This window comes from Euleptes europaea, chromosome 2 (assembly GCF_029931775.1).
Source record: "Euleptes europaea isolate rEulEur1 chromosome 2, rEulEur1.hap1, whole genome shotgun sequence".
Lineage (NCBI taxonomy): Eukaryota > Metazoa > Chordata > Lepidosauria > Squamata > Sphaerodactylidae > Euleptes > Euleptes europaea.
Window position 1 is genome coordinate 72,390,879 of NC_079313.1, and position 13,224 is coordinate 72,404,102.

Genomic DNA, 13,224 nt, shown 5'->3' on the forward strand with positions numbered 1-13,224 from the left:
CGTGTTGGCGAACCTATGGCATGCGTGCCAACTCCGGCACGCGTAGCCCTCTCTGCCGGCACGCACGGCTCAGCTGGGCGGCAGGGACTTTGAAGGACTCCGTGGTGCCTGCGCGGAGCCCTTCAAAGCCCCCGCCTCCTTCCCTAGATGCGCAGAGCCCTTCAAAGCCCCCGCCTCCTTCCCTGGACGCGCGGAGCCTTTCAAAGCCCCCACCGCCCAGGTGGGCGGCGGGGGCTTTGAAAGGCTCCGTGCTGCGTGCAGGCAGTGCCCCCTTCCCCGGACTCCCCACTGCCCAGCTGAGCGGCAGGGGCTTTGAAGGGCTCCACGCAGGCAGCGCGGAGCCCTTCAAAGCCCCCGCCTCCTTCCCTGGACGTGCAAAGCCCTTCAAAGCCCCCACGGCCTCCCACGGCCAGGGGGCGGGTCACCTTGCTGGGCTGGGCAGCCTCCCTTCTGCAGCCCTGCCGGCCGGCTGGCCAGCAAAAGCACTGGAAGACCGAGCCCCAGGGGGAGAGCGAAAAACGTGTCCTGCTCCGGGAGGCCAGGTCATCCGGACTGGTAGACCTGGACCCCGGGAGAGAGAGAGGCAATTGATCCCTGCTCTGGGAGACCAGTCATCCGAGAGGGTAGATAGACCTCTCTCTCTCCCCCCCCCCACCCCTGGGGAGAAATGGAGCCATCCCTCCTTTCAATAAAAAGTTGTTTGTATAATTGAAAGCTATGTTATTGTATTTTTCTTTTAAGATGTTAAAGTATGAGTTGTTTTTTCAAAACTAAAACCTCAGAATTCAGGTTAAATTGCCGTGTTGGCACTTGGCGATAAATACGTGGGTTCTGGGTTGCAGTTTGGGCACTCAGTCTCTAAAAGGTTCGCCATCACTGGCATAGGTCTAGGAGATTAAATCCAAAGGGGAAAAACTGTGTAAGATACAGAGAAATAAACATCTGTTATAGTCAATTCTGGGTCATTCAAAACCATTGGAAAAATACACTAGTTAAAGTCTTGCTAAACCAGTAGATTTTGCCAATACGAATTTATCAAGTTTGAACAAAAAACAAATCTATTGCAGTGAAACATGAGCAGCTTTTAGTAATATGGGCTACTGCCACAAAGAACAAACAGCATATGACACATTGCAAATGAGATATATCCTCTGAATAAAACTTATGACCATTCAGTTACAAGTAGACAGCCTCTTGAGATAACAATACAATCCTACTGTACATTCTTTGACTAAGGAAAATAGAAATGCTTTCTGTTACATTAATTGTGGTGACCAAGCAATTTTAGATTTTCACATTTACAAGTCTTTAAAATATATACTAATTATCATGCCTTTATATCATGAGTTTACTGTAAACTTCATTGTACGATTTCCCTTTTAATGCCAATAAAGGCTTTCGTATTCAATTCATACTAATTATCACACCAAATCCTATCATAAGAATACAGAGAATCCTGTACTGAAGTACACATGAACACATGTAGCTACTTTATACTGAATCAGACCCTTGATCCATCAAAGTCAGTACTGTCTACTCAGACTGGCAGCAGCTCTCCAGAGTCTCAGGAAGAGGTCTTTCACATCACCTACTTGCCTAGTCCCTTTAACTGGAGAGGCCGGGGATTAAACCTGGGACCTTCTGCATGCCAAGCAGATGCTCTACCACTGAGGCACAGCCCTCCCCAAGTACAGAGATCCATTTTCCAAGTCAGCTAGAATGCTACAACAGTCCACTTTTATTTGTAAATTTAGTACACGTCCTCTGCACATGGCAAAAATAACACAGCCCGTCCACTGCAAGGCCTCCTACAATCCTGATAAGAGTACCAAAGTAACATAGGACAATATTTTAAAATTACTACTACAAGTTGCTTTAAATTTGCTAATCTGAACTGAACAGGTACTGTTAACAGAAAACACCAAGAGAATTGTGCAATGAGTACTAGAAGCGAAATCCTCATTAGATTGGAAGACAGGTGCTTACAGAATTGGTTGTACCTTGCAAATGATGCATAATATTGTCCACTAAAGCCAGAGTTGGCCAAGTTGTTTATAAATTTTCAAGAATCCATTAATGCATTTTCACCCATGAAGGGAGAATGGCACGATGAGAAGCGACTCTGTCATTATTCGCTACCTCTACCTACTGGGGGGTGGGGGGTGGTAACGGACAAATATTGGTTCCTCCTTCACCAGAATATGTCTGCAGTAAACTGCTAACTTCATACATGCACATCTGTCTAAATCTCTGAATCGACTTGCATGTAGGAAACATGGTAATTTCAGCTGTATTTCCAACTTCATCAAATATTCAACTTACAAATATTTTCTTCTTATACAATGCTGATAATGAAAAGATAGTCAAAATATGCTCCCATTTTCCAGGAACAGCAGCTTTACTGTTAAATATAAACCATGCTTTCTAAATGATCAAACATGATGTCAAATCATCAACCACATTCAGGATTATCTGAGTAGGGCAGACTTGCAATGATTTTTGAAGTACTTGAAAAAATACTTCTGTGTAGGACTACTGAATTAGTTCTTTAATGGTTATATTCAAAGCTGCTTCAACCGCTACACTAAAATTCCAATATTGTGCACACTTGCTTGGGGAGAAAGTCTCACAGAATACAGTACAAGCTACTTTCAATAAAAATGGCAAATATTGGATTATATGTCTCTTTTTAAATTGCTCAGATCAATCTACATCTAGCTAATTCTCTGGAACATCTGCTCTTGCAGGAAGAAAAATTAAAAACAATATTGTTACAGTAGACCTGTCACACACTGGGAAGAGATTTGCATATTTGTGAATTCTTTTAAATACAATTTCTCTTAAACCACAAGCTCTGGCAACAATGGAATGAAAGCACCCATGTGACAGATTTTCAAGATCAGGTGTAGATTTCTGTATACACATTTCTATTTTGACAGCAATATAGGAGTTGACACAAAACAAACGACCTTTGATAACTTGCATATGCCAATTACAATCTATAAAATTCTAAAGCTAGCTATTGTTTAACACTAAAAATGATTTCTAAACGTTTGGCCAGATTGCCTGGAACACGAAACGTTATTTCAGAAATAAAATAAGCCCCTCTTGAATGTAACACCAAGACTTGTGGATAAATGACAACCAATAAGTTCAATTCAATATCAGTCAGTGCTTATACCAGAACATGTATTCAGTCAGCATACAAGGGGAGATCCACAAGTCCTACTTCCCATATTATGCTGGGGATGGAAAAAGCAGTTGAGTCAATCATGATGCTTTGAATGTTATGAGTTAATGTCAAGCTTTCTAAATGGTAGCTTGATCGTTTGAAAATACGTTTGACTATCTGATGTCCCAGTCACTGATGGGCGTACTGTTCTAGTGCTTGCAGTCTGTATGGTTCAAGCTTTCTTCCTTTGAATTTTGCTTAAATGGTTTACCTTAGCATAACTACTAGTATCCAGCATATGTGTGCATGTGCATGCTTGTAGGAAAGAATTCTGAGAGTATTGCTGGGAGCCTTTTATTGCAAAGAGCTAAAATCTGTGGTGCATGTACAGTATTGTAAGTTCACATTTTGGAAGCAGATCCACACAGTTAGGATGCTTGTTCCTTCGAGGTCAATGAGATTTAAGCAGCCTATGTGCAGAACGGCAGCTTTTGTCTTTTAGACACCAACTAGTATAAAACAATTTTTATATGCATTGACAGAAAGCTTTAAAGGCCAAAAGTGTAGTATAACAATGCTCCTATGAAAGCTGTCTAATTTTAATTATCAGTGCACTTTAGTGGTGACAAATCTAGCAAAATAAGAATACCCCTGAATGCCATAAACACTAAAATACATGTAATTTTATTTGTGGAAAAGCTGGTTTAGGAACAGTTTGTTTTACAGCAATCAGTGTAACTTGGAATTGCTGGAAAATGAAGACTTTGAAGTGAATGTCATGATGCTTCTGTAAATAGTTACTAAACTGGGGTCTTAGCTGCTAAATGCTATGTCTAGGTAGAAAAAAACTGCTGGGGAAGATAACAGTGCTACTACTTGATTATGAGAAAAAAACAAAAAGCTTGGTTAGGGAAAGGGGGCAGAAAAGACACCCCACCATTACTTACATTACACTTTAAAAGCTTTTACAATTGTTTATTGCTACACGTCATTTTTCACAGCTCTTTCACGTGGTAGAAGGCACAATGTAAAGATGGAGCCAGCCTGCTATTTTTCAGGTGCAAACCAGAGAAAAGAAATGTGCTAAGAATCTTTGAAAGAATATTAAATAACCTATGCCAATATCTTCATTGACCACCATGAAGTACTCTTGTACATTAATGTACAACCAAATTCACCTGTAAACCATCTAGTAAGGGTATTTGAGGTCAATATACTCATCTATAGGGAGATACAAATTAGAGAAAAGTGTCCAAGTATCCTGTCATTCATCACACAAATACGTATTAGGTTTTGCAAAAGCGCCTGGAATTTAAAGACGTTGACTACTGGAAAGATTCCAGCAGAATCACAGTCCAATGTCAACACTCAGAAACACTTAAGCACACAGAGAAACACTTTGCATGGATTTTCCTTGAAGCGCTACAAATGATCGTACAACTTCCACATTAATTTGCATCAATTTCAAAACAAACAAGCAAAACAGAACTTCCCCTTTATTATCAAGATCACCGAAATGCCACCCCACACACTGCACTAATACCAGATTCAGCACTCCTGCATGTGGAGACAATCAAATGTGCCCATGGCAGTCACCATTCTCTCTGGTTTTACTGATAGGCGCTCATTTCAAGTTAAAGTATCTCTTAAGAGGCCAGGCCAAGGACATCTCATTTGTTCATCACAGTGCAGTAGTGAGCATAACTGTGTTCACCTTAGCAACAAGAGAGTACTTCAGCATTTTATATATGTTCCTGTTCCCAAATATATCCAAAGACAGCCTTTCAGAGCATTTCTAAAAAACATAGAAGCCTTTAGATGACCTTATTTCTTCTATGTTCTCACTATCTTTTTATACAATTTAATCAAGGGTTTCTTGCTGCTTTTCAGTATTTCCTGGCTCTTCTAGATTGCTACTTCATATTAAAAGGTACAGTTAAGGGAAGAATAATGTACAGGAATTACTCTCAGTTCCCTCTTTACTCGAACAGGGCCCCACAGGCACAAAAGATTTGCAATGGCTAAAGCAATTGAACATAGTTAATGTGGAAAATAAATAGCCCTAGCCATGGAGGTAATTCCTAATGAATTAATATCTAAATGATCTCAAGTTATATATGACACTATAACCAAATTATTATGAGTATTAAATGTATGCTTGCTCTAGTCAGAAATGTGTTTAAAACAAAACAAAAAAACACCCTGATGTTCCAAAATCATGCTGTCAGAATGCTTAACTAGAGCTCATTCTTGCTGCTATCATTTAAAGAGGGAAAAGGGATAATAATTAAAAGTGTGAACAACAAAGTAGCATTCGTCTGAAGTCGAGCTACTGAGACATTAAATCAATGGCCTTCACACTTCTACACCAATTCAAAATCCATCCTTCATTATCTCTCACAGGGCATCATCGCAATCCAACATGTTTATCCCTTCATGCTTTCCTTGCTTCTCCCCTCCCCTGCCCAGATGGCTAATTTTACACAATTTCTGGTGACATGATAAGGTAGATACCCTGCTTTCTTCACTTCTGCTTTGACTAGTGACCTATAAATGTGTTCTGCGCCCAAGAATGTTCAGATCATTTTCAATAAAAGAAAATATAAATGTGAAATCTGAGCATCACTGACAGCTTCCATGAACATAGCAAATCTATATTAAACAGCAATACATTCTTCCTTGACTAAAATAAAGTATACTGTCATTTTATCCCCAAACACTTTTCAAGAAGTGTTGAGGAAGCAATGCTATGTTGGCCTTTAAAAAGATGTCAGGAAACTATGCCTTTACTGGCTTATGAAGTCTGATATTATATGAACTGTGTGCATCTCTAACAACCTCTTGTAGAAGACCCAGTGTATTTAGCTTTACTATTCAAAGGCAGTGGGACTACAAGTGTGCACATGCTCACTTGCATAAGCACAGACACACATGCAGCCCACTTGCTCTTCTTCTACCTCTGACAGAAGAACAGAAATGGCAGAAGATGGGCAATTGTCTTTCCAACATGTATCAGCTAATTTTGCAAAATCTGATCAGTAATTCAGCCCTGCATAGCATTTCTGAAAACTGTTCTCTCCCCCAAACCCTAATGACATTGAAAAAATACTGCATTGCAGTCTTTGCCAGTGTATCAGAGGGTACCCAGTAAGATGCCCCAAGTCAAATCGGTATATATTCAAAGGCACATAAGTACATATAGTAAATACCACAGACAAGGAAACTAACATGTGCCATTTTGTATTTATATTTGCCTATATATAAAATATTTCCATCCATATGCCCATTAGGCATGACCATTTTGAAACTTAGAACTACTTTATTAAATGAAAGGTATCACTATATACTTTATGAGTAATCATGCACAACCTAGAACCATAACCTCTCTTCAAGGTTATATACAGATAGGACACACTGCATATAAGAAGCAGTTTCTAGTAAAATAATTCCTAGCATATTCTAGGTACTGAAAAGTCTGAAAACCATTACCCATGGGGCCAAAAATGTAACAGATTAAAAAAAGAAAAGAAAAACGGCCAAGAACAATATGCTAAGGTTCCTGAACAATGAGAATCTTCCATTTAAACTCAAGCTTTAGAGGCACAGGACTAGTCACCATCTTTAAGAGCAACATATAACCAAATCATTCCCTTGAAGTGGTTAATTCTTGGTAATCCTTTTGTTGCAATCTTTAAAAATGGTGTTTTGGTAATTTTCACCAACAGCTGAAAAGGGTAACATGAAGGAAACTAAAGGAAGGATAGACAGCCAGGAAGAGTACCTCCCTATATAGTGTGACATTTTGATGACTTAAATCACGGCAATATAAAGAACTGAATATAATGGATGTTTTCAATTTAACACCTCCTAAATCGGAGTTATTCACCTGTTAAAATTTGGCAAAATGTATACATCTAAATTATACATTGCGTACTCGTCACTTGCCTCAGCTTTCCAATAAAAATGTTCATTTGCAGCAATTATCTTAAACCATTCACAATTTTACAGGATTTTCTCCCACAGGTTGAGATTCTATTCATAAGTTTTATATACCTAAGAAAACCCCTAAATGTATGAGTTAACAGTAAATAAACAAATATACATTGAGGCTATAGCCATTACACCAATCTCTAGACACCAAAAATGTAACCGATTGGTGCATGGGATATGTGGGTTAGAAAAATAATAATCTGGTACTGATTAATGTTCAAACTACAAAAAACATATAAAGTAAGTAAATTAAAGACAAACTGGTAAAACTACCGAAATGCTCCAAGAAAACAATGGAGCTGTATGCTGACTCTATTGAGGGGTGGGAGGTGCATGATAGTTCGAATGCAGGGTGAAGATTATGGCTATGTTAAAAAGGTGGAAATTTAGCCAAAAAAAGAGGATATCATGTACATGAATCTGCACACCTTTCTTTTCCTATGTTACACAGGGCAACTACTTCTATTTTGAGGAACGCAGGCGCATCAGTTAAATGTTCTTGTTTTAACCCTTCTCTTAATACTATTTCTATTTACAATGGTCACATAGATTTTAATCCTGTGCAAATGAACAAGAGTGTAACACTTGCCAAGCGTAAAAGATGTGTTGTGTATTTCTAATGTGCTTTTCTCTTATACTGGCCATATATCCGACACATGACCATCTTTAGCCCTTTTTTCATTATATTTTCATCACTTGCCAGCTATAATGTTTTCTAGAGCTTTTACACATCCATCACTGTATTTTAATAGATGCCACTATTCTATGCTGATTTTTATAGTCAGCAACATATGGTACCATAAAAATTAGCAACAGATATGCAAGTTTGTTCTTAACAGCACCTAGCTTGCCTGCTGAAGCAAATCCCGCTTTATAAAAGAAGGCTACTATACTGGGATACAGATTTATGATACTGTAGGAATTAACGTTGGACAGGGAAAGTAGTACTGCTTCATTGTTTTTTGGAAAAGAGTGTTCCATACATGAAGTGCCCTTGTTTGAACATTATTCTGCCACAGAATCACTGCATTTCACAAACACATAGCCAACAGCACTTAACACAAACACACACAAAATCTTTGACTGCAAGTTTGTGTACAGTTTCCATTTGATGGAATATTAAAAGAGAGAATCCCATTCAGCACCATGAGTCTTTCTGATGTACCGCTTCTCCAAATCCTTGCACTTTCATGCACCTGCAACTATACATCAGTAATAAAATGGTTAAAGAGCCCGCACCCACCCTGTGCAGAAAAAGAACAGATGCTTTAAAAAAAGATTAAAAAAAAATCACTGTAAGCTTGAGCCAGAAATGTAATTAACACTTATTTATAAAGAATAATTAAAGTTGTGACTGCCACAAAGAAGAGCAAAGATAATTGAGGTAGCCCCAGAATTTTTTCTACACTGTTTGCAGTATTCCCACATGACTGCCACCTGCTCCCCCACTCAGCTTCCCCTATGCTCGTTTCCCCGGCAACCTTTCATTGGCTTTTCCTCCCAGCTATCGCTTTCAGTTCGGCTGCTCAGTCTAATCTTATTTGTTTTACACCCATCAAAACAAGCAGCTAGACAAAGAAAATCCTATAAGAATAGGAAAAAGACCATAGCTTTGTTCCCCAGTTTATAATAAGTATCCGAAGAGAGGGGGGACGAACGCCTGCAAAATGTTTAATTGAAACAGAAGTGGGAAGAATGAGGTGAATGTTAATGCCTTTTTTCCTCCCCCTGCACCCCCCTCCATGAATTGCTCTGTTCTGCAAGATTCAGAAGTCTGTATTTGATCTTGCCATTTTGCACAATCTATGGGAAACGCAAAAAGCAGAACCAGAGGTGGGGGGGAGGGGCGGGGAACAAGTCGTGTAGTTTCTGATTTTTCTGCCAGAAGAATACTCTAAAAATAGAAATACTACTATCACATTGATGAATTTAACTTCCTTCTGCGTAAAGAATGGGGAAAAGAAAGCACCCTTATTTCTCAACAGCATTAAGATTCCAAGGAAACAGTACATGCAGTCATTAGATTTCTATTCAACTTAGCACTTGGGTAGCACAAATGAAGATTAAAAGGCATCATGTGCTGGGTACAGTACAAAGACACCGGGACTGTCAGAGGAGATCATCCAAATGCATAATCACTGGATAAAGCACTCTGTGCCGTTTCACTTGCCTATATTTATATAATAGTTGTACATACACATTACATACACAGGTGCCCTCATTAGAAATCAAAACGACCAATAATTTTATTTATGGCTCACCGTCTGCCATCCTAAGCAAGCATAATTCACAAGGCATTCAAGCCGTACGAAGCATATAAGCAGTTTCTTGCCAGCGTTCACTTACCATTTTCAAGCCATTCCACTCCATCTGTGATCACAAAGATGGACCCTTACAGCCCCTCACAGTGTCAAAAGCAAAAAGAACGTTATGTAAAAGCTGACATTCCTTCTTACAGAACTCCTGCCCAACGATGCAACAAATCGGCATATACTAGGCGCTGGTACACATACAAGCCGCCTCCTCTTTTTATGAGGTCATGACAGGAAACTCTTTGAAATACAATATGCAGCATTTACTGAAGCTCCTATAAATCACTCTCTAAAAAAATTACCATGCCTACTGCGCAATACACCAAACCAAAAAGTATCAGAACCAAGGCACTGCCTTATTTTATTTTTTCAAGGATTCCATTTTGCATGTGTGCTGCCCGCATGTGAATGTGAGAAAATTAACCATGCCAACCCCCTCTTTCAGCATTTCTGCTGACCACATGCAGCCTCGCGATAGAAAGCAGCCTTTTCTTTATTCTAAGACAGAAATTATAATGACCTTAAAATGGCACACTACATCCTTCCTGCCCTTTTATTAAAAGCTAATCAAGAATTAAAATGCAGAGAAACAGAGAGAGCGCAAAGAAGGACGAGACATGAAGGGAGAAAGACATTTAACAAGCGAGCCAGCGGGGAGCAAACTAAACTCATGTGACAACACAGACTGATCAAAATGCAGATTTGGGGAAAGGTATATGTTCTATACACAGACTAGGAAAGACCGCTGCAACAAACAGATTTTAAAAACTACTAATACCTACCATAACCATTCTTAATGGCAAATAATGGGTCTCGCAAGGCTTCAATTCCTCTAAAGATTTGATATGGTTTCAGGGAATTAAATGTTTTATTGTTTCTTTTTTTAAAAAAATCCACAAAATACACAGTGCAGATGTATGATGCTGCAAAAGAAAAGAAAAAAGCACTGTGTTGAAGCCCCCTGATTTTAGAATGTAGATAACAACTGAATAGAGCCTTGATGAAATTGGCTAACAGCTTCTCCTTTTTACATCCATTTATGGGACCATCTGTCAGCTGAAAGCAAGATCCGATTGGCTAGGGAAACTAAAGGAGGCGTTGCAACATCAGGTGCTATTGAAATTAGCTACTGCCAGATTGACAATGTTAATGATTTGGTGACCTCTACAACAACAGAGACCAGATTTCTGAACTGCTGCTTGTGTCTAGTAATTAAGGGCCAGTTTAAGAACAGCACACACGCATGGATGGATTTTTACTCACACCTCTTTACCTCCTCCCCCCATTACTTACAAACTCACATACAGGCATAAGGGCAGTTTCAGGCCACACCTAAGAGTTTACAACACTATGACATCCAAGTGTTACACCTCAGTCAGGCTTCCACAACTGCAGCCTGTCACCTCTTCTATACACCACTATGAACTACAGGGTATTTGAACCACCTTATCTTTCTCGACACTTGCTTCCCAGAGAAATACATATTTAATGTTCTGCCCCAGGCTATAAAAGATACGACAAAAACACTTTAATGTGCATTTTAACTGTATTTATTCATAGGTGCAATAGGATTTAAACTTTGTATACTTTTCCAAGTTATCTTAACAACAGGGGATGTTCACATGTGGTATATACATTAAAAAAAAACTGGATTCCTAATTAATGTAATAATATTTCTTAGGTAACACTTTAACCAGTATCTTCAAGTAGAAAATTTAAGTGTTTTTCACGAGTGTGATTTCTCTTCTAAGCTGGTTTAAAAGAAAGGACGACTTACTACCCTATAAATTAGACAACCTTGAGGTGTGCTCATGATGAGAATTGGAAGTTGCCTTGCTACTTGTATCTCCAGTTACAGCCGTATTGCAAACTTTTCACACCTCAGCCACTGACTGAAAAGGCTTGTGTTGTTTTCATTTATAATCAGAGGAGGTTTTTTTAAAGTGTGTGTGTACATTAGAGGAATAAGTCCTTCAAACAACCTTTGCTGTAAACTATGAAAAAGTAGCATTTGTGCTTTCCTTGTTATATGCACTACTAAACATATTTTGTTCATCATATAAAGTTGAACAGAAATATTTTACCACCCATATGTAACTGAATTTATTTGTACAGTTCTATCACATTAAAATGTAAAATATAACAGACTACAATTTATGCTTATTTCACTGAAAAACAACAACATAAAACACACATACCCATAATTAAATTATCACAATGCAAAATACGCAGAAAGGCTGATTTTAGAAGAAATAAAGTCAACCCGCTGATAAATGTTAAGTTTAATGCAACACTGGTATGAATTGTTTAAATCATCACAAGCATCCTGTTTCCATTTGGATTCTACTATTCTTTAATACAAACTAATGAAGATTCAACTACACAATTACAAACTGGAAATATCAACTCATTCAAGAGTAAATTTAATGGGACGATATGCACCCCAATGCTAACACAATATGTCAATTGACCAACTTTGACTTGTAATGCTTATTCTGAATTATTATTTCATTGGTGGTTAACAAAAATTAAACAGGAATGAAGAAATTTTCTTTCCATCATTTCCCCTGTCTCAGCATACTTCATTAGCCACTGAATAAGGATTCTGGTCATCAGAAAGATTCAGCTCTTTGTCTAAAAAACAATTACAGATTCGAGTCCTAAACAAATTAGCGTGCCTTGCCAATTTGAAAATATATGCTTTGTGTCTATTGTGCACAAACATCCCAAACCGCACAAGTACAATCTTAAAGATAACAGTTTTGTTTTTAAAAAGGAAGAAAAAGATAAGGCAAAGAAAAACCAACAGACAATTGCATAAATGTCCACAGAGGCCCCTCTCTCTAAAGACAAAGGCAGAATCCTATTGTTGGGAAAAGTCAGTCTTATTATCAGATTTCCAATAGGACCATTCATCTTTCAGGGTAAGGGGCTGACCACTACATCACCCGAAATGACACAAATTGTTAAGCATCAAGATTTTCAATACAGTCTCTCAGCCATCAGCCAGGAACCATCCAAGTAAAAGTGTAATTTTCATGCATCCCCCCTCTCTCTCCCCCTCCCCTCAAAAACTTAAAATACAGCTATTCCATTTTCTAAATGAAACCACAGGACTACCTTTTCCCTCCCTTTTCTTTCTTACCATAAATGAGCAGTTTCTTGACTCATTAATGACAGTTTCCCTTAAAAGAAGTGATCTCATAGCACTGTGTCCCTCTCCACCATGCATACATCCCAAAGGTTGCGGGTATCTCAGCATCAGGAACCGCCAGCAAGCTCTCTCATACAGAGCCCAGATGGACTATACCAGAAGCCAATTCAGTGTTAATAACTACCTACTCTGTGCAGTTAAGAAGCCTTACGTGGCATAATGTCCTAGGCAACAGCAGCTGATTAAAACTGCAAATAAAAGACAATCCTGTTATCCAAAATGATTGACTAGGGGTACCTAAATAATATAGCAAAGGAGGATTTATATCCCCCTTTAACTCTCTCAATTTGAGAATGGAATCTTTTCTAAGCATAGGAAGAAAGAAGAAAATAACTGCTGCCTAGAAGATGTGACAAAATATTACCTCATTATTTAACAAAGCAGCACTAAGCATCCTGGTGATTTCAAACATCTTGCTAGAGATTTTGGTTTAAAAAAACCCAAAAACCAAAAAGAGAATCTTTTGCAAGTCCAGTCCTCTCTGCAAAGGGAATGTCAAATTTCCTCCACTCAACGTTTGCTCTCTGGAATTAACA

General features: G+C 38.6%; 1 protein-coding gene across 5 annotated transcripts in view; it reads right to left on the reverse strand.

Moving 5' to 3' along the window:
- ELAVL4 (ELAV like RNA binding protein 4) overlaps window positions 1–12,767 on the reverse strand; it is a 92,215-nt gene extending 79,448 nt beyond the window's left edge. For 3 of the 5 annotated variants that reach the window (XM_056867547.1, XM_056867545.1, XM_056867550.1), the window contains exon 1: window positions 12,620–12,767. In XM_056867547.1, the coding sequence (XP_056723525.1) occupies window positions 12,620–12,736 (117 nt within the window). In that variant the 5' untranslated portion in view covers window positions 12,737–12,767. Of the gene's footprint in view, window positions 1–9,508; window positions 9,679–10,256; window positions 10,395–12,619 lie in introns of those variants that run through there. The other 2 variants (XM_056867549.1, XM_056867548.1) reach the window with 2 other exon arrangements.
- Between the last annotated feature and the right edge of the window lie 457 nt (window positions 12,768–13,224).